Consider the following 21,933-nt stretch of genomic DNA (forward strand, 5'->3'; position numbering starts at 1 on the left):
CGGCGTCACCCCCGTGGACACGTGCTTCGTGTTGTTGTAGGCGAACTCGGCGAGAGGCAGGTAATCCACCCACGTTGCAGGCTGTTGATTCGCATAACATCTCAGGTACTGCTGCATGATGGCATTGACCCGCTCCGCTTGTCCGTTGGTCTGCGGGTGTCTAGCCGAAGCCAGGTTGATCTTGACGTTCAGGAAGCCCATCAGCTTCTGCCAGAAGTTCGAGATGAACTGCCGCCCCCGGTCGGACAGTATAGAGCGCGGCAGACCGTGAACCTTGAACACGTGATCTATGAACAGTTTGGCGGTCTGTTCCGCCGTGGCCACCTTCGCACACGGAATGAAATGTGCCATCTTGGAGAACAAGTCCACCACCACTAGCACTGCCGTCTTGCCTCTCGAGCTGGGCAGATCCGTGACAAAGTCCAGGGCCACTCTCTCCCATGGTTCGAACAGGGTTTGCAGCGGTTCCAGCAGCCCCGCCGGCGGTCTGTGTACTGGTTTGGCCCTCTGGCAGGTGTCGCACCTTGCCACGTAGTCCGCGACTTCCCCTCTCATTCTGGGCCACCAGAAGTCTCTGGCTACTAATTCTATCGTCTTCTCTGTGCCAAAGTGCCCAGCGGTGGGTGCGTCGTGCAACTGCTGCAGTACCTTGGCGCGAAGATCGTCCCCCGGCACGTAGATGGCCCCTTTACGGAGGAGTAATCCGTCTCGAACCTGGAACTCGCCGGTCGCCGTCGTGCCCCTGCGTGCCTCTGCCATCTTCGCTCGCGCGAAGGAGTCGTCCTGCAATGCACGTCGAACCGCCTCCAGGTCAACAGTCGCGGAAGCGCACGCCCACGCTGTCAGTGCGAAGATGTGCATGGCCGCCGCTGGCGTCGCCTCCTCGAGGTATTGCGGTTTACGGGAGAGGGCGTCCGCCATGATGTTGGTGTCCCCCGGGACATACTCTATGCGGAAGTCGAAGTCCGCAAAGAACTCTGCCCAACGTATCTGCCTCTGGTTCAGGAACCGTGCCGTGCGCCAGTGCTCCAGGTTCTTGTGGTCCGTGCGGACCTGCACCGTGTGCTTGGCTCCGATCAGGAAGTGCCTCCACGCCTTAAAGGATGCATGAATGGCCAACAACTCCCTGTCCCAGATGGTGTAGTTCTGTTCTGACTTGGTGAGCTTCCTGGAGTAGAACGCTCCCGGTCTCCACGCCCCCTGCGGGTCTTGCTGCAACAGCACTGCTCCCACGGCTCTGTCCGAGGCGTCCGTCTCCACCCTCATCGGTCTGCTGGGGTCGACGTGTAGTAGCTGCTCTTCCGACGCGAAGAGACGCTTGAGTGCCTGAAAGGACTGCTCCGCCTGCTCCGTCCAGACGAACTTCTTCTTCTTGGAGCTGAGCGTGTCTGTGATGGCCGCCGTCTGCATCGCAAACCCCTTGATAAACTTGCGATAGAAGTTCGCAAAGCCGACAAACCGCTGGACCTCCCTCCTGTTGCGCGGACTTTTCCAATCCAAAACCGCGCGAACCTTGGCGCTGTCCATGGCGAGCCCCTTATCGGACAACCTGTAGCCCAGGAAGTCCACCTCCGACACGTCGAACTGGCATTTTTCCAGCTTGGCGTAGAGCCTATGCTGCTGCAGTCTGCTCAGCACTTCCTTGACGTCTCTGTCGTGATCCTGCTGCGAGTCAGAAAAGATGAGTATGTCATCCAGGAAACAGACACACTTCTTGTAGAGGAGCCCCGCCAGCACGTGATGCATGAAAGCTTGAAAACAGTGGGAGCCATTTTGCAATCCAAAAGGCATAACTCTGTATTCGTAGGTGCCCAGGGGCGTGAACATGGCTGTCTTCCACTCATCGCCTTCCCGCATGCGAATGAGGTTGTATGCCCCTCGCAGGTCCAACTTGGTGAAGACGCGTCCCTTGCGCACCGTCGCGAGGAGGTCGTCTATCCTGGGCATGGGGAAGTCCGATGGCGCGGTCACCGCGTTCAAGGTCCACTACGAGCCTTTTTTGGGGCGTTTCTTTCTTCTTGACAAAGAATACAGGACTGCCCCCCCACTGCCTTGGACTCTCGGATGAAACCGCGCTCCAAATTGTGATCTACGAACTCTTTGAGTTCCTGTAATTCGTCCTCAGACATGGAATACAGCTTCCCTTTTGGCAACGCCGCCCCTGGTAGGAGGTCAATCTTGCAGTCGTACGGTCTGTGGGGGGGTAGCTTGTCCGCCTCCTTCTCGCAGAAAACCTCCAAAAATTCTGCGTACTTGTGGGGAACCGCTTGCAGCGTCCCTAGCTGCAGCTGTGACTCCTCTTCCTCTCCTTCCTGCCGGGGCAGGATGCAGTGTTCAGCACAATAGGAAGAGCCGAAGGTCAGCTGCCTCTGGTACCACGCCAGCGTCGGGCTGTGCTTGTCCAGCCAACTCATGCCCAATACAATAGGCGTGTCCGATAGTTGAGTGACATTGAAGCTGATGACTTCCTTGTGATTCCCAATTCGCATCACCATTGGTGGCGTTTGCTGCACCACTTGCCCCCCGAGCAGCTCCCTGCCATCCACCGTGACGACCTGCAGGGGCAGTGTGGCAGGCAGTAACTGTATAGCGTGCCGGTCGACAAAGTCTTGCCCTATAAAGTCCGCATTGCTTCCTGAGTCAATGGTGATCGGCACGTCCATGGTGAGGCCATTGGGTAGCTGGAGCGATGCGGTGAGCCGCACTACTGGTTTGGGCGGGAGGGGGTCTGTGGGCTGCAAAATCTCTGGGGACTGCTTCACTGACACGTCTGGCTGGGCCCCAGTGCCTCTGTCTCCAGCCAGACTCCGTCGTTTCCCTGCTGTGGTTCTCCTTGCTGCGTTGCTGCAGTTACCATTGCTGAGGCTGCAGTGTGCTTGTGGAGCCTCTGGGGACACTCTTTCGCCATATGCTGGGGATTGTCGCAGATGTAACACTTCCTGTTCCCTCTAGGAGGCTTCGCTTTCACTGCTCCCGGTGCTAGGGCTCTGGTTGCTGACTGAGCCCTTGCAGCTCCAACCTCCATAGGTTCCGCTCCTCCTCCTGGCGGAGGCGTGGATTGCGCACGCGCTGCTTCTCTGGGAAGGAAGGAGTAGCCCCTGGCTGGTTCGCGCCCTCCACGCCCTTCGTCCCTGCTCCATGGACGTTCTTCCAGACGCACCCCCACCGCCAGCGCCCTCTGAACGATCTCCTGCGTGCTCCGGGGTCTCTCCCCCCTTGCAATTTCGTCTTTAACCGCGCTGTTCAATCCTTCCCAAAACAGGTCTCTGACTGGAGCCGAATCTCTGTCCCATTCCAGGGCACTGACCAATGCAAAAAAGCGGGCATGATACTGCCTTACACTGGCCCTCCCCTGCTTCAGTCCATGTACCTCCTTCCGGGCATGATCCACGTCTATGCTTGACAAAAAGCACCCATCCATCGCTTTAATAAAGGCATCCGCATTTTGGAGCGCCGGATCCTTATCTCTCCACAAATTGCGCAGCCATGCTTTAGCATCTCCATGCGAATGGGACATGATAAATCCCACCTTCTCTTGCTCATCTCTAAAGTCTTTGTCCAGCAGTTGCAGTGCACACATTACATCTGCTCTAAAGTTGGGGTACTGTTGTAAATTCCCTTCGAAGTGAGAGACTAGACCGCCTGTTCGTCTCCCCAACCCAATCCCCTCCGGTCTGGGTGTCAGTTGCCCTTGCTTCGTAAGCATTTCCAACCTGACCTGGAGATCTCTGTAGGCGGCAGCTGCGTCCTCCTCCTTCTTCCTGGATGCAAGTATCTCGGCATTCAGTCGCGTCACTGCTTCTCTGAGATCCGCTATCTGCTGTTCGGCCGTCATATTGTCTGCCGTTCGTGAGCTCGCTAGTAGGCACCCGCCTTCTCTCCTCTCCGCGAGGCTGCAGATGCCCACAACTGGGGACGGAGCTTACTGTCAGAGCTGCTTCCAGATCCTAGCTCACAGAGGATCACGCTAGCCAGCGTTCACTTTATAAAAGTCTTTATTGAGTTACAGTTTCCATTCTCAAGCTGCCGCGTGCAGCTCTACGTCTTATGGGTTAGACCGGCGAAGCTCCGTCTGAGTCTCCGCCCCCTGTACACCAGCTTAATACCCTAGCCTTACTCCACCTTTTCCGCCTGACCGTTCTTCTCTGGGTCCCTCTGCCCCCCGCGGTCTCTTCCTTCCTGGACTCTTCTGACGCTGACCCCCCGGACCCTTCTGTCTCCTTGCGTCGGGCTTTAGGACCTGGCTCCCTTTCCGGGCTGCTTACTGCGCCACCTTCCTGTGCATTTGAACTTGGCGCGCGCGCCCAACCTTCCACTTTCCACTTAACCGTTTCTTCGCTCCCCGATGGAGGTGTGGCCACTCCTGACTCATGCCCCTCCCCCCTGCTGCGAGCTGCCAGAGCTCGATACCTGGCGCCCTTCCTCTCCACTGTGCTCTGTTGGTGACGCTGGCCCCGATTTCCAACTGCTGCCCTCTGAGCCCCCTCTGGACCCTTCTTCCTGGGGTGTCCCCCTAGGCTCGCCCCTTGCTCTGGCCACTGGCGCTCCTTTCTGTGAATCTTCTGATTCACTGGAAAGACTCGGAGATCTCGGGTCGTCGTCATCACTTATCTTTTCTTCGGCCTCCTCCCCCTTGCTCTCTGTTTCCTCCCTTGCCCTCGCCTCTGCTCCTGAACCCCTGACACATGCTAAATAATTATATTGGGATGGGAAATATAAATGAGTTGTTCTGCATTTTATATGCACACCAGGTAGCTGGAATCACCAAGTAGAGGCCCTATAACTCTAGACCAGTGTTTCCCAACCTTTTTTGGGCAAAGGCACACTTGTTTGATGAAAAAAATCTCGAGGCACACCACCATTACAGCCCCGTGACGTCAGCGCGCAGCGTCACGCCGGGAGGGACGCACGAAAGTGTAAGTTTCAATTTTTTCCCCTCCCCCTTGCCGGGGAACCTCCAAGCTTTGGGGTGGGGGGGAGGAGGCAGCAAAGCGAGGCAGGAAGGAGAGCGCGGCTTGGCTGGGTGAGCTTTGGCAGGGGCAGGGAATGAGAGCCGCGAGGCGGGTGCTGCGGACGGAGGCGCTGTCCGCCGAGCTCGCAGGCAGCCAGGCAGGCAGACGGCGAGAGCCCCGCGCTGGGCGGCCTCTCCTCGCCGCCGCCGCCCCGCCTCTCGCCGCCCGACTCGCCCGCCTCCTTCCAGGCAACATCTCGTGGCACACCAGGCAACATCTCGCGGCACACTAGTGTGCCGCGGAACAGTGGTTGGGAAACACTGCTCTAGACCAAAAGCAAGCAAAAGTCCTGGGGTATTTTAGGAGAAGTTAATGCTTAAAGGGGAGGGGCGCACACAGAAGAGAGACATTTTCATAAATACAAAGGGGGAAACCCAAAGTTGTCCATCCACCAGTGGAATCGATTGCTTCTTTCTCCCTCTGCAGGCCCTCAGCCTCCCAAAATCTGTTTCAGAGGGTTGGGAGACCCTCTGGAACAGATTTTAAGGCGGGGGGGGGGCTGCAAGGGAGAGGAGAGGAGAGGAAAGTTTCATCACACAAATAGATGTTGATGTTGCCCAAAGTATTTTGAGTTTAATACTAAATAAGAAAGTTAAGTCCAATCTATCAGTCCATTTATCTGATGAACTATACATATCAGCTTGTCCATGTCTGTTACTTCCAGAACTTTTAGTTCTGGAAGTAACACTTTTTCATTGTAGGAAGAAAATGCTTTTTCCAGTAGCAAGTCAGAGTTATTTTGGTTGCAACAATAAGGTTTACTAGTCACAATTTTGCTAATTTTCTGGGGATATGCTGCCCACAAAAGTTCGATACAATTGTCAAACAGATGACAGGATTGTAAAATATAAAGAGTAGGAAAGGGGTGAACAAAAGCTGGACCAAATGAAAATTCTGATCTTAGACATGTTTCTTCAAAAATAAGCTGTGTTGGCACATACTTCCAGCTTATGACTGCAGTCAGTGCTGCCTGCCCAGGCAGGACTTAGAAGTGCTTCTGCTCACTCAGACAAAAATTAGAATCCCCAAATGCAGCAGGAATTAGTATCTGCACTTTGAAATGAGTGAAATACCACACAGCCCTCCATAAGACTATTAAGTCCAGAGCCTAAGATTACCCAACTGCACAATTATTTGTACAATAAGATTGCAACTGACTCTGCCTAAATTTAATCAGTTTCAGTGGCTGCAGAATTATAGGCCTAATCCATTGTTTAATGACAGCAAAAGCCACATTGTCTTGAAAATACCTAGTTGAGAAGGGTAGACAGTGGTATGGTGGTGATGATTCTGATGTGTGCTTCTAACCAGTTAGCATATTGATGCAGAACCCCATGATGCCTACCATGCCTAATTAACGAAGTGACATATCTTTATCTATTATCCACCCCCCACTCCCACCCCGCCAAGCAACCATGTTATTCTTGGTCAACAAAATGGTAGCAATATTGGAATGACATACTGATGGAAGTGAGACTCCCCCCCCCCTTTTTTTTTACAAAATAATAATAATAATAATTTATTATTTCTTTCCTCAGCCACTCTGGGCAGCAACAAAAGATTAAAATACATTAAAACATCAGTCATTAAAAACTTCCCTAAACAGGGCTTCCTTCAGATGTTTTCTAAATGTCATATGGTTGTTTATTTCTTTGACATCTGATGGGAGGGCGTTCCACAGGGTGGGCGCCACTGCCGAGAAGGCCCTCTGCCTGCTTCGCTTCTCACAGTGAGGGGACCGCCAGAAGGCCCTCAGCGCTGGACCTCAGTGTCCAGGTTGAACGATGGGGGTGGAGATGTTCCTTCAGGTGTGCTGGGCCGAGGACATTTAGGACTTTAAAGGTCAGCACCGACACTTTGAATTGTGCTTGGAAATGTACTGGGAGCCAGTGTAGGTCTTTCAAGACCAGTGTTATGTGGTCTCGGCGGCCACTCCCAGTCACCAGTCTAGCTGCCGCGTTCTGGATTAGTTGTAGTTTCTGGGTCACCTTCAAAGGTAGCCCCACGTAGAACGCATTGCAGTAGTCCAAGCAGGAGATAACCAGAGCATTCAGCACTCTGGCGAGACAGTCTGCTGGCAGGTACGGCCTCATCCTGCGTACCAGATGGAGCTGGTAGACAGCTGCCCTGGACACAGAATTGACCTGTGCCTCCATGAACAGCTGTGAGTCCAAAATGACTCCCAGGTTGCGCACCTGGTCCTTCATGGGCACGGTTGCCCCATTCAGGACCAGGAAATCCTCCACACACACACACACACCTGTCCCCCCAAAACAGTACTTCTGTCTTGTCAGGATTCAACTTCAATCCATTAGCTGCCATCCATCCTCCAACTGCCTCCAGACACTCACACAGGACCTTCACCGCCTTCACTGGTTCCAATTTGAAAGAGGTAGAAATGAATTATATAAGTTCTCTTGTGCCTTTGTGATAAGCTTCCACATAAACATTTCACTTTAGCATTTTTAATCTCTTCATGGCTTAGTGGGGTGGGGCAGAGGGATAACTCTTTCCAGCCCAAGAGCAGCATACTATTGTGGGCAATTTTCGAGAGCTGTAGTAGGTGGAGTTGGAGGCAAAAGTGAGCATGACAAGTCACAAAAGAGCATGGAGCAAGGGATGTGACTCTTTGTGGTCCCAGTTGCAGTGTCACCCACACCCTGGCAGTGGTTAAATTAAGGGGTGATGAGATGAACTCAAACAGACAACGATCTGCATTAAAAATGGCCACAAGTTTATTGATAACAAACATAGATAGTAATTTGGCTCAGGCATTGGATGTGTATATGTTCCAGCCTCCTGCCAGAGGGCTGAAAACATTTCAGAGTCATGCCAAGGATTATGGCCCCCGAAGATGCTGATCTACAGAGGTGGCTATCCTAAAGCTACCGCTAGAAGCTCTATGGCTTCTGGACAAAGACTTACACCAAGACTCTTCTATCAGGGTAGAATCTGCTGATGGTTTGGGACTAGAATTGATGACTAGGATTCTACCCAATACCTTAACAAGTCACAAAAGAGCATGGAGCAAGGGATGTGACTCTTTGCACAGCATACTACATTCCAGTTAAGCAAAAAGTTTGCACACACAACACACATGCGCACCTCCATCTTCCTTTGCCAACGCTGTGGAGTGTGTAGGTCACCTTGGTTCTTTAGTGACCTGCATGCGATGAAACGGGGAAAAGGGTAGGTGGTGCAAATCTGACCGAACATGCATTATTGCACCTATTATGTGGCAATGATAGCAGTGAAGAAAGTGTGCACAGAGCTTTTCCATGTGGTGAATGGACTTTTGTCATCTGGCCCAGACATCAATGCTCTGATTTTCCTGGCAGCCTGCCATGACAATTTTGCTGGCTGCTTTAGGGGTGTATGTGTGGGTGGATGCTTTATAATTACTGGTCTCCTCTGTGTGTTTCATTTTTTGTCTTGTCTACCCTAGTTAGTTTGTTTTTAATGGTCTGTTATCTACAGTACAGTACTTGTTTTATTGGTTTTTAAATCTGTATATTTTTGATGCATGGAAACTGCCTTAAATTATGTGACCTATTAGTTCAATTACTAAGATATCATCATCATCATCATCATCATCATCATCATCATCATCATCATCATTTATAAGATTCCACCATAGGAAAATACAAAAAGTGCTTTTTTGAATAAAAAATAAGTGCACCAATGCGTTTGAACAGGATACATAGCTGCAATTATATTAACAATTGTAGTGATAAGAGGCAGAACACAGTTTACCAAAATAAGAAGTGCAATCAACACTGCCTGGTTAGAAATGTTTCATAGTCATTGAGTTGGAGGACAATGGAAAGAGAGTTCAGCTGCCATTTTCAGTTGTATTCTGAAAGGTTTGTCTGCAATGAAGGAAGATCCTTGTTTGTTCAGAGTTAAGAGAGAGGTGTTAACTTTTAGTGAGCTGAAGTGGTACTGCTTAAGAGGTGGGAACCTGTTTTGACTCACACTGCCTCTCAAATTGATGCTGCCATCTTAACTCACTTACAGCCAGAGTACATCCCACTGAACTCAGTAGGGCTTCATTTTCTTTTACAAGCATATTTATTCATTAAAAAGACATGCTGAAGGCAGTTTCCAATCTTATTATCAACATGTTTGGGTTAGCTATATCTTTGTAATCTTGGAGCTGCCTACTTGGGTTTTTTTTTTTTTTTGTACTTGATATTATACTTATAGGCATTTTGTACTGATTTTCTGTGCTTTATTATTATGGGAGATATCCACATTGTACAAGCAGACGTCATTGGCACACGGAAACTTTCCCTCCCTTTCTTCCCCCTGCAGCCTCCTGCAACCCCCACCCCCATTTTCTTAAGAGGGTTCACCACCCCAGAGCAGATTTTGGGGGTATACAGGAAGCTATAAGAGGATGGGGAGCTCCTTGTTGCACATAGCACAAGTATATTGTGCTAGCAGATAGGCACTCTAGATGTTACCCTATGTGTTGGTTTAACTCACATATTAATGTTTGCTGCCTCACGAGAAATTTTCTGGAAGGACAGAAGGTCATTAGACAAATAAAATGAAATAAATGTGGAAAACAATAAATAAATTGACCATAAAAGAGGAAGCCAATAAAACATTTCCAGTTAACAAATTGGGGAGATTAAAATTAACACCTTGACAGGCCAAATGCCTTCTGGAAAATAAATGTCTTTGCACAGGGGCAGAAGGGCCATCTGAGAAGTGACATGGGCCTCCATTGGCTGAGTGTTCCAAGGTGTGGGCATGGCCACGGAAGATGTCTTTTCCTGCATCCCAGCCAAACCCATTTCAAATGTTAGTAGGATGTAAGCAAAGAAGATCAGAACTGGCAGGCAGGTTTCCTTACTTCTGAATGGACATTCATGGGCATACGCTGTGACATTCTTACTAAATTCTGCATGTATGGGATTGTAGCATTTCATAATTACATTTTCTAAAATGTAATAAATGTAACATACACATGAGATTTGTTTCAGAGCTAACAAGCCCTTTAAAAAATAGTTTTGCTAATGGAGCCACAGTATGATAGAACTCATTTTTTCAGTACGAACATTTTCCTTCTGCTTATATAGTAAAATTGGGACGCGGGTGGCGCTGTGGGTTAAACCACAGAGCCTAGGACTTGCCGATCAGAAGGTTGGCAGTTCAAATCCCCGCGATGGGGTGAGCTCCTGTTGCTCGGTCCCTGCTCCTGCCAACCTAGCAGTTCGAAAGCACGTCCAAGTGCAAGTAGATAAATAGGTACCGCTCCGGCGGGAAGGTAAACGGCGTTTCCGTGCGCTGCTCTGGTTCGCCAGAAGCGGCTTAGTCATGCTGGTCACATGACCCGGAAGCTGTACACTGGCTCCCTCAACCAATAAAGCGAGATGAGCGCCGCAACCCCAGAGTCGGTCACAACTGGACCTAATGGTCAGGGGTCCCTTTACCTTTTTTATATAGTAAAATTAGCTTGCTGAGATTTTTTTTTTTTTAGTAGTAGTGTTTCTTCTAAAAGGATTCATTACTTTCAATTTATAATTCAAAACCCTTCCTCATATCAAAATAGAAAATCAGTATATTTTTATTAAAAAAATTATTTCCTTGTTTACAGTTGGAATAACCACATTGTTTTGTTCATCTGAATGATGTTCACAGTTCCTCAGTACTCAGAAATATGCAGCCCATCATAGGCATATACTCAGAAGTACCGGTACCTTGCATTAAATTCCAAAAGGTTTTTTTCTTAAATAAGTGTTCATAGAACTGCAGTCTAAATACAAAGTCTTACCATTGGATTGAAACACCAAAAATGATAAAAACTACTATTGAGATGATTACTAAATTGGGCTGTTTGAATTGCTTTTCTTAACAGTGTTATTTCTCTTTTTCTTGGCTGGTGGTACTGCTGCTGCAATTAGTAGTGATTGCAGTATTAAACTTTTCAATGTGCAAAAGTATTTTGGAGTACACGTAGCAGTTGCACCCATCAGAGATTATTCCCAGAGAAATTATCTACCTGACCAGCATTCTATATGCAGAGTCACTAGTTGTGAAATGAATCTATGATAACAGTTACACCAGGCCCCATTCCCCATAATTTCAGTAACATTTTATTTCCCAGCGGTGAACTGCTTTATGCAATCACACTAATGTTCAGTTCATGCAGTAATGCTATTTCCTACACAGATGAGCTTTCTCTGTTGGAATTTTGCCATGTTTGTAGCAGCCCCGAGTGTGTCCAGATTGCAGCTCATCCTATGCTAAATATTCAGAAGTCCAACTCAACACCTAGCTAATATGTATTGGATGAGTCAACTCAGATTGACTACATCACATTAAAAAAAATAATCCTGTGGACTGGTTCTGTCTTCAAGTTTTCAAGACCGTGGAATCTCCTGTAATAAGAGGTTCTCAACCTCAAAAAGTCATTAGTGATAAAGAGGTGACAAACTAATTACCTTGGGTGTTTTCCTGTCATCCGTAGTGAAGCAGAACAGAATCCTTGCTGTAAAAGTAAGATCTGTAACACACACTGAGCCCTTAACATTGCATATGTAAAATAGAGATATAATTCTGCTTATTGTTTACAAATAGAAGGTCCACAATGCAGCATTGTTCCAGTGATAGGAAGAGCTCTGTTCAAACTTTGTTCACTCAGAGGTAAAAATGAAGAGTGGAATGTTTTCCATCCAGATATTCCCATGTAAAAGTGTCATTAGCACCACCCTGCCAAATCTCACCCTGAGCCATCTGTGAACACCCTTCTTGTTTGGATTAACACACTCAGGTTTGCCCAGATCTCAGTGCTTACTCTTGTGTGTCCATGTTATACGGCATTGTCTCCCGGAGTTGCACTGTGGACAATGAAAACATTTCTCAAGACGGATTCAGTCCAAATGCCTGGTTACTTAAGTGATAAAGCTGCCATTAATATATTAAGCCAAATGTTCAAAAATAGCTCAATTCCAAATTAATCCCCTAAATGTCCAAATTGACAGTCTCCTAAATGTGTGCATATATCTAGTATCTATATCTATCTTTCTTTAGACATTTACAAAACGTGTCTAGAATTGTCAGCCTCAATATTCATTTAACTTTAGACATTAACTGCAGCATATGTACACAAAGAGGCGGATAAGCAAAATTTATACTTTTTATATATTTGGATGTGTGTGTGTGTGTGTGATCGTGATCATCAGTATTGGATACGATAGCAGAACTGTTGTAAATTGTAATACCACAAATAAATATTTTAACACTCATAAAGTACCGTAGATTCCGGCGTATTAGGCGACTGGGCGTATAAGACGACCCCCCAAATTGGCAGGTGCCAATTTGGGGGGTCGACTTATACGCCCAGTCTTATATGTGGCAGCTTTGCTGGGCAGCAGCAGTTTGCAGCGGGCTCCGCGCCGGGAGGCAGCTGCCCAGGGAAACCGGCTTAGCATCGCTGGGCAGCTTCCTCCCGGCGCAGAGCCTGCCGCCCACTGCCACTGCCCAGCGAGCCCATACACAGCGTATAAGTCGACCCCCGACTTTTTAGAGGATTTTCCGGGGTTAAAAAGTTGTCTTATACGCCGGAATCTACGGTATATAATTCCCAACATTTTGTCAAACTGCAGAGTGGCCTTGGCTTCATTTGCACCAGGCGCTGAAAGCAGTAATATACCACTTTAAATAGTCAACCACAACCCTACATTCACCCCTTTTGTTTCTTCCATATAAGTTTATGGATGCCATTTACTCTTAAGGGAGAAAAGGAAAGTGTTACACCTGGGAATACAGTGGCAGTGAGGTCTTAAATAATCTGCCCTTCAGTTTGATATTGGATAGCCCCAACTCCATTGATTGTTGCAACAATTGCCTATATATATGAATTCATTCTTAGAAATAAAATTTGGGGTGGTCCAAAGTTTACCCCCAGTTCATTATTCATTTATAGAAATCTTGTCTTAATATTGGCTGGGGCACACACACCTGTCAGCATCATGTCCACCTACCCTGCATTGGGTCAGACATGATTGTATGGCTTCTCATAGGCAATACTCTCCTCAACATTTGGGTGCATCATTTGAGGTACCACAAAGGTTACTGTGAGCTGCACATCCCCACTTATTTCTTCTACCTTTAAGCACATTTTGTCAGTGTCTTGCACCCAAAGTGTTGGACAGGTCACAATTCACTGTCACCTCGTGGACAACACTCTCCAAGATATGACTATATGATCTGTAATGGTACGAAGCTTATTTTGGGATGTGCATCCCTAGTTACTCATCTTACTCATAGTAAATAGTTTTAACTATTATTGCATTGGAGGCACATGACCTGCACCTAAACTAAGCATTGTGTTAGGTGTGATTCAACATCAACTTCCAGAGGATACTGTCCTGCAGGAGTGGGTGTGTCATATGTAGTGACCCCAAGATTATTTTGGAGTGCACAACTCCACTATCTTATTCTGTTCTATAACTGTTGCCTATTAATGGCTTTAGGGCACAATCCTTGGCAGTGTTTGTGCGTAAACAAAGCACTGGGACAGATGTGATTCGGGGCCATTTCAGGGAGGACACTCTCTGGGAGGTGCATGTATGTCATTTGCGGTAGCTCAAGGCTTCTTTCCTTCCTTATTCCACATATTTTGGTTCTTATTGGCAATATAGCAATGGAATGCAGTGAATGGAATGGAATGGAATGGAGTAGAATGGAATGGGCTGGTATTAAAACACCCCCAAACTTGTAGTTTGATGTACTTTTTATGAATGGAGGAGTCATGTTTGATGGGATAAGTGCTGCAAGAGGATGGTTGCAGGCCATTTTGGAGAACGGCTGGAGCAGACGTATGCCAACTGCATCTGCTGTCTACTCAATATCTTTTCACACCAAACTATGCATCTTCTGTGTCATCAAAGTGGAAATTGCTGTCAGTAATGACTTTCCTGTTGGAAATTCGGGTGCAACTCAGCTTAATGAGTGAAGTTTGCATGGGGTTTGCACGGATAGCTTGATGAACTTCAGGATTCCTAGACTATCCCTCTACCTTTATCTCTATGCTGACTTGCTGCTCAGTTTAGACTGATACATCTTAGGTTGCATCCTGTTTACAACTTGTTCCTCCTCACACTTTTACAGGACCTAAAAATGAAAGGCCATCTTGATCTACCTTCTAAGAACAAAAAGGCAAGTAGAACGTCTTTGTTTCTCCAACTAGCTAGTTAATCGTAAAGGGACCCCTGACTATTAGGTCCAGTTGTGACTGACTCTGGGGTTGCGGCGCTCATCTCGCTTTATTGGCTGAGGGAGCCGGCATACAGCTTCCGGGTCATGTGGCCAGCAGCGCACGGAACCAGAGCAGCGCATGGAAACACCGTTTACCTTCCCGCCGGAGCGGTACCTATTTATCTACTTGCACTGTGTGCTTTCGAACTGCTAGGTTGGCAGGAGCAGGGACCGAGCAACGGGAGCTCACTCCGTCATGGGGATTCGAACCGCTGACCTTCTGATCGGCAAGCCCTAGGCTCTGTGGTTTAACCCACAGCACCACCCGCATCCCTACTAGCTAGTTAGGTATATCAAAAATGTTCTTCCTTTAATAAATATAAACTTTTAATTTTATACCAAGTCTCAGTTTGAATACTTTACAACCCACCGTGCGCTCCAAGCAATGATTCATTTAACTGAAGTTATGCTGCTGCATGTGCACTCTATGAGTTTGGGGTGTTAAGCTATGTATATGGCAGACCCCTCTAATCCCTGGATCCAGCAAGTGTTAGAATTTAATCAAGGCTTCTAATTCTTGGAATAGCCAGGCTAGCTTCCTGGTGAGGTGATAACCTGGGTGATGAGCCATTAGGGGATTAACGAGCTCAGTGTGAGAAAGCAAATGGGTGGAGCCTCTTCCTCAACAGACAAAGCCGGAATAGAGTTTTTTGCAGTGCTGTGGACCAGAACTAAAGCAGCAAACTGGAAAGAGAGAGTTAGAGCAACATTTTAGAGCAATGTATGATTTCTGTCTGAATCCAAGGCTCTGATGATGGGGGAAGCAAAACCCTCTTGGGGTGTTGATGAACCCTCCAGTGTAGTCTCACATTGTACATATGTATGTAAATAAACCATATATCATAAAGACACCACAGTCTCCACTGTGCTGCATTCCTGAAGGAAACACAAACCCTGGGTAAGCATGCCTGGAAACCCTGGAATTTTGCACCGCTCAGAGATTGGATTGACATGCAACAATGTGGACTACTTAATGGCTCATCACCCAGGTTATCACTTCACCAGGAGGCTAGACTTCCTATGGAAATCTATTACATGGACAAGCCTATCTTGGCAGATGTGTCTCTGTACATTCTGCACATGGAACAGTAACCACACATACACTAAACTTGCAGAGGGGACCCTGTAATATACAAGCCCTTCCTTCACATATGCCCTACCAGTCATAATAATGATCATTTTAAGACCATAAAAACACTGTGCATTAACTATATGATATTGTTCTACCTTGGCAGGGGGAGAGTTGCTATTTGCTTGGCTTATGACCATACTAATATCTGGTACACAGCTTTTCACTGTGCATTTTTACTTCTTCCCATGACACCTATAGGCATTCTATAGGTGTGCACACATTGTGTGCACCGTTCAGCCTGCTTTAAATAATTGAAGTGACAACTACCACTTCAAATAGTATTACTTTTCTTATGAATAAAATATTCCTAAAGTTCCTCTGCATATTATCATGCAATACCAGTTTCCCAGTCCACTATTCAAACCTTTAACACTCTTTCCCCTCACTATAGATCACCCCTGCTCTTGCCTTGAGTGGTATTTTGTTTTACTGTGTGCTTAGCTCATAAACCCTCCTGCAGCTAATCAACAGCTCCAATTCAAAGGTAACATAAGCCACCCCCGAACTGATGAAATATTCCTAGTGACCCAATAAATGTGGAAAATTGGAGCCAAATGCATCGTAAACAACACAAACTAGGTCTATGTAATTGGCACCCTGATGGAAAACACTTGACTCCCATGGAATGTGCTTTCATATCTGTAAGCTTTTGACTCTAGCCTTCTATCGCAACACCACAGACCAGCTTTAGGAGCTAAAGCAACATCTATGATTTTGTAAGTGGCACAAAGCTTGTGGTGCTGGCACATGTACTTCCCATGCAATGTGGCCAGGATCCAAGTGCTCCTTCCTGCAACCATGCGGAGGCATGTGGGGAGGCCTTCTTTGTGAAAAATAAACATGGAGTGGGCAATTTCTGGAAAACATGTATAAACTAGATAGTGCTCCATTGAAACTTTCGGTCATTTCTTCTATGGTGTTCTATGGATGCCTTTAGGTATTTCAGGTGTTTTGTTTCAGCTCATTGTTCTTGCTGTTGTATTTTAAATTGTTATATATATATTTGTATATAAAATTGTTATATACATACATGTGTCAGTGTGTAGCCAAGGGGGGCAGGAAGGGACAGCTGCCCCCCATAAAGTAAAAAAATAGAAATACTTAACTGACAAATTGGTTGGTTCTGCCCCCTAACAAAAGTCCTGCCCCCCCCCCAAAAAAATCCTGGCTACGCCCATGTGTGTGTGTGTGTGAGAGAGAATGAAATTTATATATTTGTTTTTATTGTTCAATTCTATTGTGTTTTTTTTCCTGCGTTGGATCTGATTGTTTCATCATTACAAGTTGTTTTGGACACGATTTCTGGGAAAGGGAGAACTAAATATTCGAATGAACTAAAAATACAGTTGCAGGAATTTTCCAACATGGGAAGCGGCATTTCTCCCAGCAAAACTGAGCACACTCGGACACAGATACACACACGCTGGCTTTCTCACGCTGGACACTTCGCAGCCCGAGCCCAAGCGTGGTCTCTCCCCTCTGAAGGACAACACAGCCATGTGTCTGCTCAAGTGCGATTCACACTCCCTCGCCAAACCTCTCCCTGGGCCATTTGGAGCTCGCACGCGTCCACGCTTCTTGTTTACCCTGACGCGCCTTTCACGCGCAGCCTTTTTGTTTACCTCTCCGGCAAATGAGAGAAAGCGGCTGGGACCCTGCGCGGCGAGAGCTATAAAAACCCCTCGGGCGGCAGCCGCACCAGAACCCAGGCCAGGCTAAACCCCCGAAGGGGAGACACAACGACAAGGAGAGGAGGAAGAGGAAGCGGTGCGCCAGCGGCGTCTGCGCCACTTGGGCTGCCTCGACTGCTGCCGGCGACGCAGCATGGACAGCTCTCGGCTGCGCCTCTGTGCTTCTCCACCTGGCGCGCACAACGCCCGGATCTGCTGCAGAGGACAAGCGAGGTAACCCGCGCTTTCCTCCAGCTCCAGAAATCATAGGCTTCGAGTGTTTTCCTTTCCTTTCCTCCACCCTCCTTTCCAACAACCGACCGCTTTTTTGTGTCGCCCAGCTAACGCAAAGCTGTATTCCCTTCTATTGATTCTACAGGTCCGGAGGATTCTGGAGACCTTGGATTCCCACCCCCAAAGATGCAGAAAGGCAGCGCAGGCGAAACTACAGGGCGGTGAGTGTGTCCATTCATTCTGATTAAAGCGGCAACAATCCCACGTGGGGTGGCTGGAGTGGGGAGTTGTGTTCTCCTGACTAACCTGGTCCTTGGATCGTTAACTTTGTGGGTGTGCAGGAGCCAGAATGGGAAAGTCGTCCTTTCCTTTTCAGGCTGTCAGTTAAACACAATTCGGGAAAAGTCATAGATTTGTAGAGTCGGAAGGGATCCCGAGGGTCATCTAGTCCAACCCCCTGCAATGCAGGAATCTCAGCCAACGCAACCATTACAGAGGGCCAGCCAACTTCTGCTCAAAAACCTCCAAGGGAGTCATATTGGGATTTGACATTATTTTTATGTCTTTGTTGCTGCTGCTGCTGCTGCTGCTGTTTCAATTTATCTCCCACCCTTCTTCCCAAAGAGCCCAAGTTGGCAATAGTGAGGGCAACGTCATGCTTATTTTGATGGCATGCTTTAATTAATTAATTAATTAGAAGTGTTATATATGTTTTTGGCAAAAAAAAAATCCCTAAGCAGGTTACAGACAGGGACGTGGGTGGTGCTGTGGGTTAAACCACAGAGTCTAGGACTTGCCGATCAGAAGGTCGGCGGTTCTAATCCCCGCGACGGGGTGAGCTTCCGTTGCTCGGTCCCTGCTCCTGCCAACCTAGCAGTTCGAAAGCACGTCAAAGTGCAAGTAGATAAATAGGTTGGGAAGGTGGGAAGGTAAACAGTGTTTCCGTGCGCTGCCCTGGTTCGCCAGAAGCGGCTTAGTCATGCTGGCCAGATGACCCGGAAGCTGTACGCTGGCTCCCTCAGCCAATAAATCGAGATGAGCGCTGCAACCCCAGAGTCAGCCACGACTGGACCTAATGGTTAGGGGCCTCTTTACCTTTACTTTAAGCAGGTTACAGAAACTGTAAAATTGAAATACAGCAAATACAACCAAGTAATATAAATAAGAATCCATTATAAAGGCATTATAAAGCTTTGGTCATTTAAAAATGCCAAGTCAATAATTAAACAGGATGACACTCTTTTTTGATATCTGGAATGTTGCTTTACGTTTCTTTCACAAGTGATACCTGAATATGCATGTCCTATCTGTCAGGCAGGGCTGGGGAACCTGTGGTCCTTTCAGATGTTGTTGAATTCCCAACTCTCATCCACCCTCAGCTAGCCTGGCCAATGGTCAGAGATGATGGGAGTTGTAGTTCAGCAGCATCTGGTGGACCACAGATGGCTAAAATGAAATCAGCTTCCTTACATTCCACAAATTTTCCATGCTCAGGAATAGTTTTTATATTACTTTTGAAACTGCCCTTTCTGGATACTGTTAATCATTCCGTTTTTGATCTGTGTCTCCTGTTTATTACTCCTAGTTGTGCAGCTCTTCTGAGACAGACTCAGCAAAACTCACACAGTATATACATCCAGTCAGGTAAGGTGTAAGCATTAATATTATTATTTACAGTTTCTGTTAGGGCCATTTTCACTATTTTTTCCTAGCAGGGAATCATTAACAGCTGCCTAGTGGGAAGAATACCAACAGGTGGAAATGGTTATGGTGCAGAACAGTGGACACTTTTTGTTAATTTCAGGCAGCAGCTACATCATTGCACTGTCCCTCTGACCCACAAGGCTTTATGAGGTTGCTGCCTGTATTGCACACCTGCCTCTCCTGGTGGTCATAGAATAGCACATGGCCCACCTATTGAAGACCATGATTCTTATTGTGTATATTACAATTCCACATGAAAGATGTTCTTCTCTCTCCCGACCCTGCAGTCCTGGGTGAGTTCATTCGCTGCACCAGAGAACTGTGGACTACATAGTTTGTGTGGCAGGATGAGACGAGTTTGAAAAACTCTCTACCAGATTGTACATCTCCCCCCCCCCCCAGTTGTATAACTGTTTCTGGCCTTTTCACCCAGGGGAACGGGAAAATTTACTATGCAGAGATGTCAGTATCAAGCCATCATGGCAGTTTCCAGTGCAAAGCTAACCTTTCTTGTATGTGTGTATGTCCTACTCACTATATGTGCCCAGGTGCAATTCAGACCCGCATAGTTAAATTTCCCATCAGATGCTATCAAACCATATCTGGTGTTGGAGTTGTCAGAGGTATCTGACCTTGTACAACAATAATTGTATTTGAGGGCTTACATAGCTTCTGTTTTACTAATTATAGAGTTATGCAGAATGTATGTTTAAGTATTCTGGCCAAGGACAAGAAATTTTCACAAGGGTGGGGAACTAGGTTGCAGACTGAAGTGATGGGCCCACTAAGCAGCTGCTGCAGAACCAAGGTTCTGTGTCATCTCTAAGAATGTAGTACATTTACACCTTTTGCAGTACAAGAGCAGAGCTATTACCAGTACCAAACCATTCAGAAAGGTTTGCAGCATCATTTAATATTCAATTGTAGGGAAACTTTAGGTGTGAAATGCCCCTAATTTCATTTAGGCATAAGTAGGGCCTGTTTTCTCATTAAACTTCCATTTCCTGCTGGACTTTTGTAGCTCTAGTAAATGGAGTATCAGAGTGCAGCCACATATTATAGCTCCTAACTCTGGTTTGCATCCAATGCTACCCACCATGTAAGCTGAAAGAAGTTCCACTTGCTTAAGGTAAAGTATCCAATTTCCACCAATTATTTCTTACGCATGTACTCTAAAACCTAAGGAAGTAATTTTCAGCAACAAATGTTATTTCACATTAACCCTAGGTCAACTAAACTGAAGTGAATCCCTTAGATGTTAAATTAACAGAACAGGTTGCCTCTGTGTGTTTTTAGGTTATTCTGGCCCAAATCAAGGTGCTTTGACTACTTGTATCAAGAAGCTGAAGCACTTCTGAAGAACTTTCCTGTCCAAGCCACAATTTCCTTCTATGAAGATTCAGAGACTGAGGAAGATAGTGATGACTCGGAACATAATTCTGGAGCAGAATTGGATTCTTAATTATAATGAATGTTAATATCACTGTTCACATTCATTCCTTAATTTAATATTGATATCAACATGCTATCATAGAATTTTAAGCTAATTTATATGTAAGTTATTTTTCATTAAAATCAAGCATTTTACATTTTTATAGAAACAGTATTGTGTTTTGTTTCATTTTATGCCTGCTACACTCCTCTGTTCCTCTGAAAATAGCAATTCTTTTATGCTGGTAGTACCATAGGGCAGCAGAATCAATTAGAATTACAGCTGCAGAAGTGGTTGGATGCGTTGTGGCAGGGGACAGAAATAAGGAGGGGGTGAGCTTGCATATTGGAATCTGGATATATATCCAGATATATATCCCTTAAAAAGAAACATTTGTAAAAAAATTTATATGCCCTATACCCTAATTCTGAACATATTCATTCGGAAGAAGCCCTATTGATTTCAATGGAACTGATGTTCATGTAAGAATTTCAGCCTTGCATTGTTTTTCAAGGTTTAAAAGGAGAAGCATACAAACTGGCATGAGGGAGAAATGTGAATTTGTGTTTCCCGTGTTGTGTGTCACACATCACATATGAAAATATTGTCATTCTGGAAGCTGCCCTTAGAAAATGAAAGAGGCAGCTCATTCTTAAATTATTACATTCTTAAGTCAACAAAGGATCTAAGCCTGCAATCCTACACTAACCTGGAAGTCCTATTGAACTCAGTGAGGCCTACTTCTGAATAGACAAGTGTAGGATTGCACTGTAGGGCTGTAATCCTATGTACATTTACTTGGATGGAGATCCATCACCTTCAATAGTTGTGTAGAATAGTGAATTTCAGGTGTAGCTTGTCAGGCAAGGTACACCCCCTGCTGAAATTTCCTATTCTCCACAACTATTAAAGGTGGGGAAAACCCATCTTCTTTTGCATCTAGTTATCCTACCTGATATCATGCCTCACTGAATACAATGAGGCTTGCTTTTGAGTAAACATTGCCTTTTTTGATTACTGAAATCTCTATAAAGAGTTAAAACCAGACTCAACTGGAGTACAAAATGTATCTGACTTGATAAACTGGATTAACTCAATGCTGATTTACACTTCATAAACTCAAACAATGTTCCATGTGTGTGAAACTGGAACCACTCAGAATATACAGTAGTTCATATATAGAAATTGCTCCTACAGGGGAACTAAGTGAGATCCATGTGTAGGACCTTGTACTGTATATGAAAATCCCATAAGCACATATACTGCTCGTGTGTTTGTAGCAAGCTGCATAGAATTTCAGCTTTAGTAATGGAAATCTTTCTCCTTTAAGTGAACTCTGAAGACATTTTTACTCAGGAACACTTCTTATTAGTTTATTTGTGTATCCTGATGTGTGAAAACAATTTTTTTAGTTAGGCTTTCTTTTTGTATTTTTTCATTTCGTTGTTATGATTGTTTTTATACATTATTGTGAGCTGC

The 21,933-nt window shown here is 46.2% G+C and overlaps 1 protein-coding gene and 1 long non-coding RNA gene across 2 annotated transcripts in view; both read left to right on the forward strand.

The window, feature by feature from the left end:
* Window positions 1–21,933, forward strand: part of LOC308583449 — a 193,056-nt gene that overhangs the window by 129,266 nt on the left and 41,857 nt on the right. The window lies entirely within an intron of this gene.
* Window positions 16,838–20,623, forward strand: RIPPLY2 (ripply transcriptional repressor 2). Its single transcript, XM_081187393.1, has 4 exons — window positions 16,838–17,318; window positions 17,464–17,539; window positions 18,904–18,962; window positions 20,319–20,623. The coding sequence occupies exons 1-4, from the start codon at window positions 17,239–17,241 to the stop codon at window positions 20,482–20,484; spliced, it is 381 nt and encodes a 126-aa protein (XP_081043519.1). The 5' UTR covers window positions 16,838–17,238; the 3' UTR covers window positions 20,485–20,623.

Source organism: Podarcis bocagei, assembly GCF_964188305.1.
Source record: "Podarcis bocagei genome assembly, chromosome: 3".
Lineage (NCBI taxonomy): Eukaryota > Metazoa > Chordata > Lepidosauria > Squamata > Lacertidae > Podarcis > Podarcis bocagei.

Coding starts and splice junctions, on each gene's coding strand:
- RIPPLY2 (XM_081187393.1), top strand. CDS start 17,239: ATGGACAGCTCTCGGCTGCGCCTCTGTGCTTCTCCACCTGGCGCGCAC. Junction 17,540..18,903: donor GCAGGCGAAACTACAGGGCG/GTGAGTGTGTCC, acceptor TATTACTCCTAG/TTGTGCAGCTCTTCTGAGAC. Junction 18,963..20,318: donor CAGTATATACATCCAGTCAG/GTAAGGTGTAAG, acceptor GTGTGTTTTTAG/GTTATTCTGGCCCAAATCAA.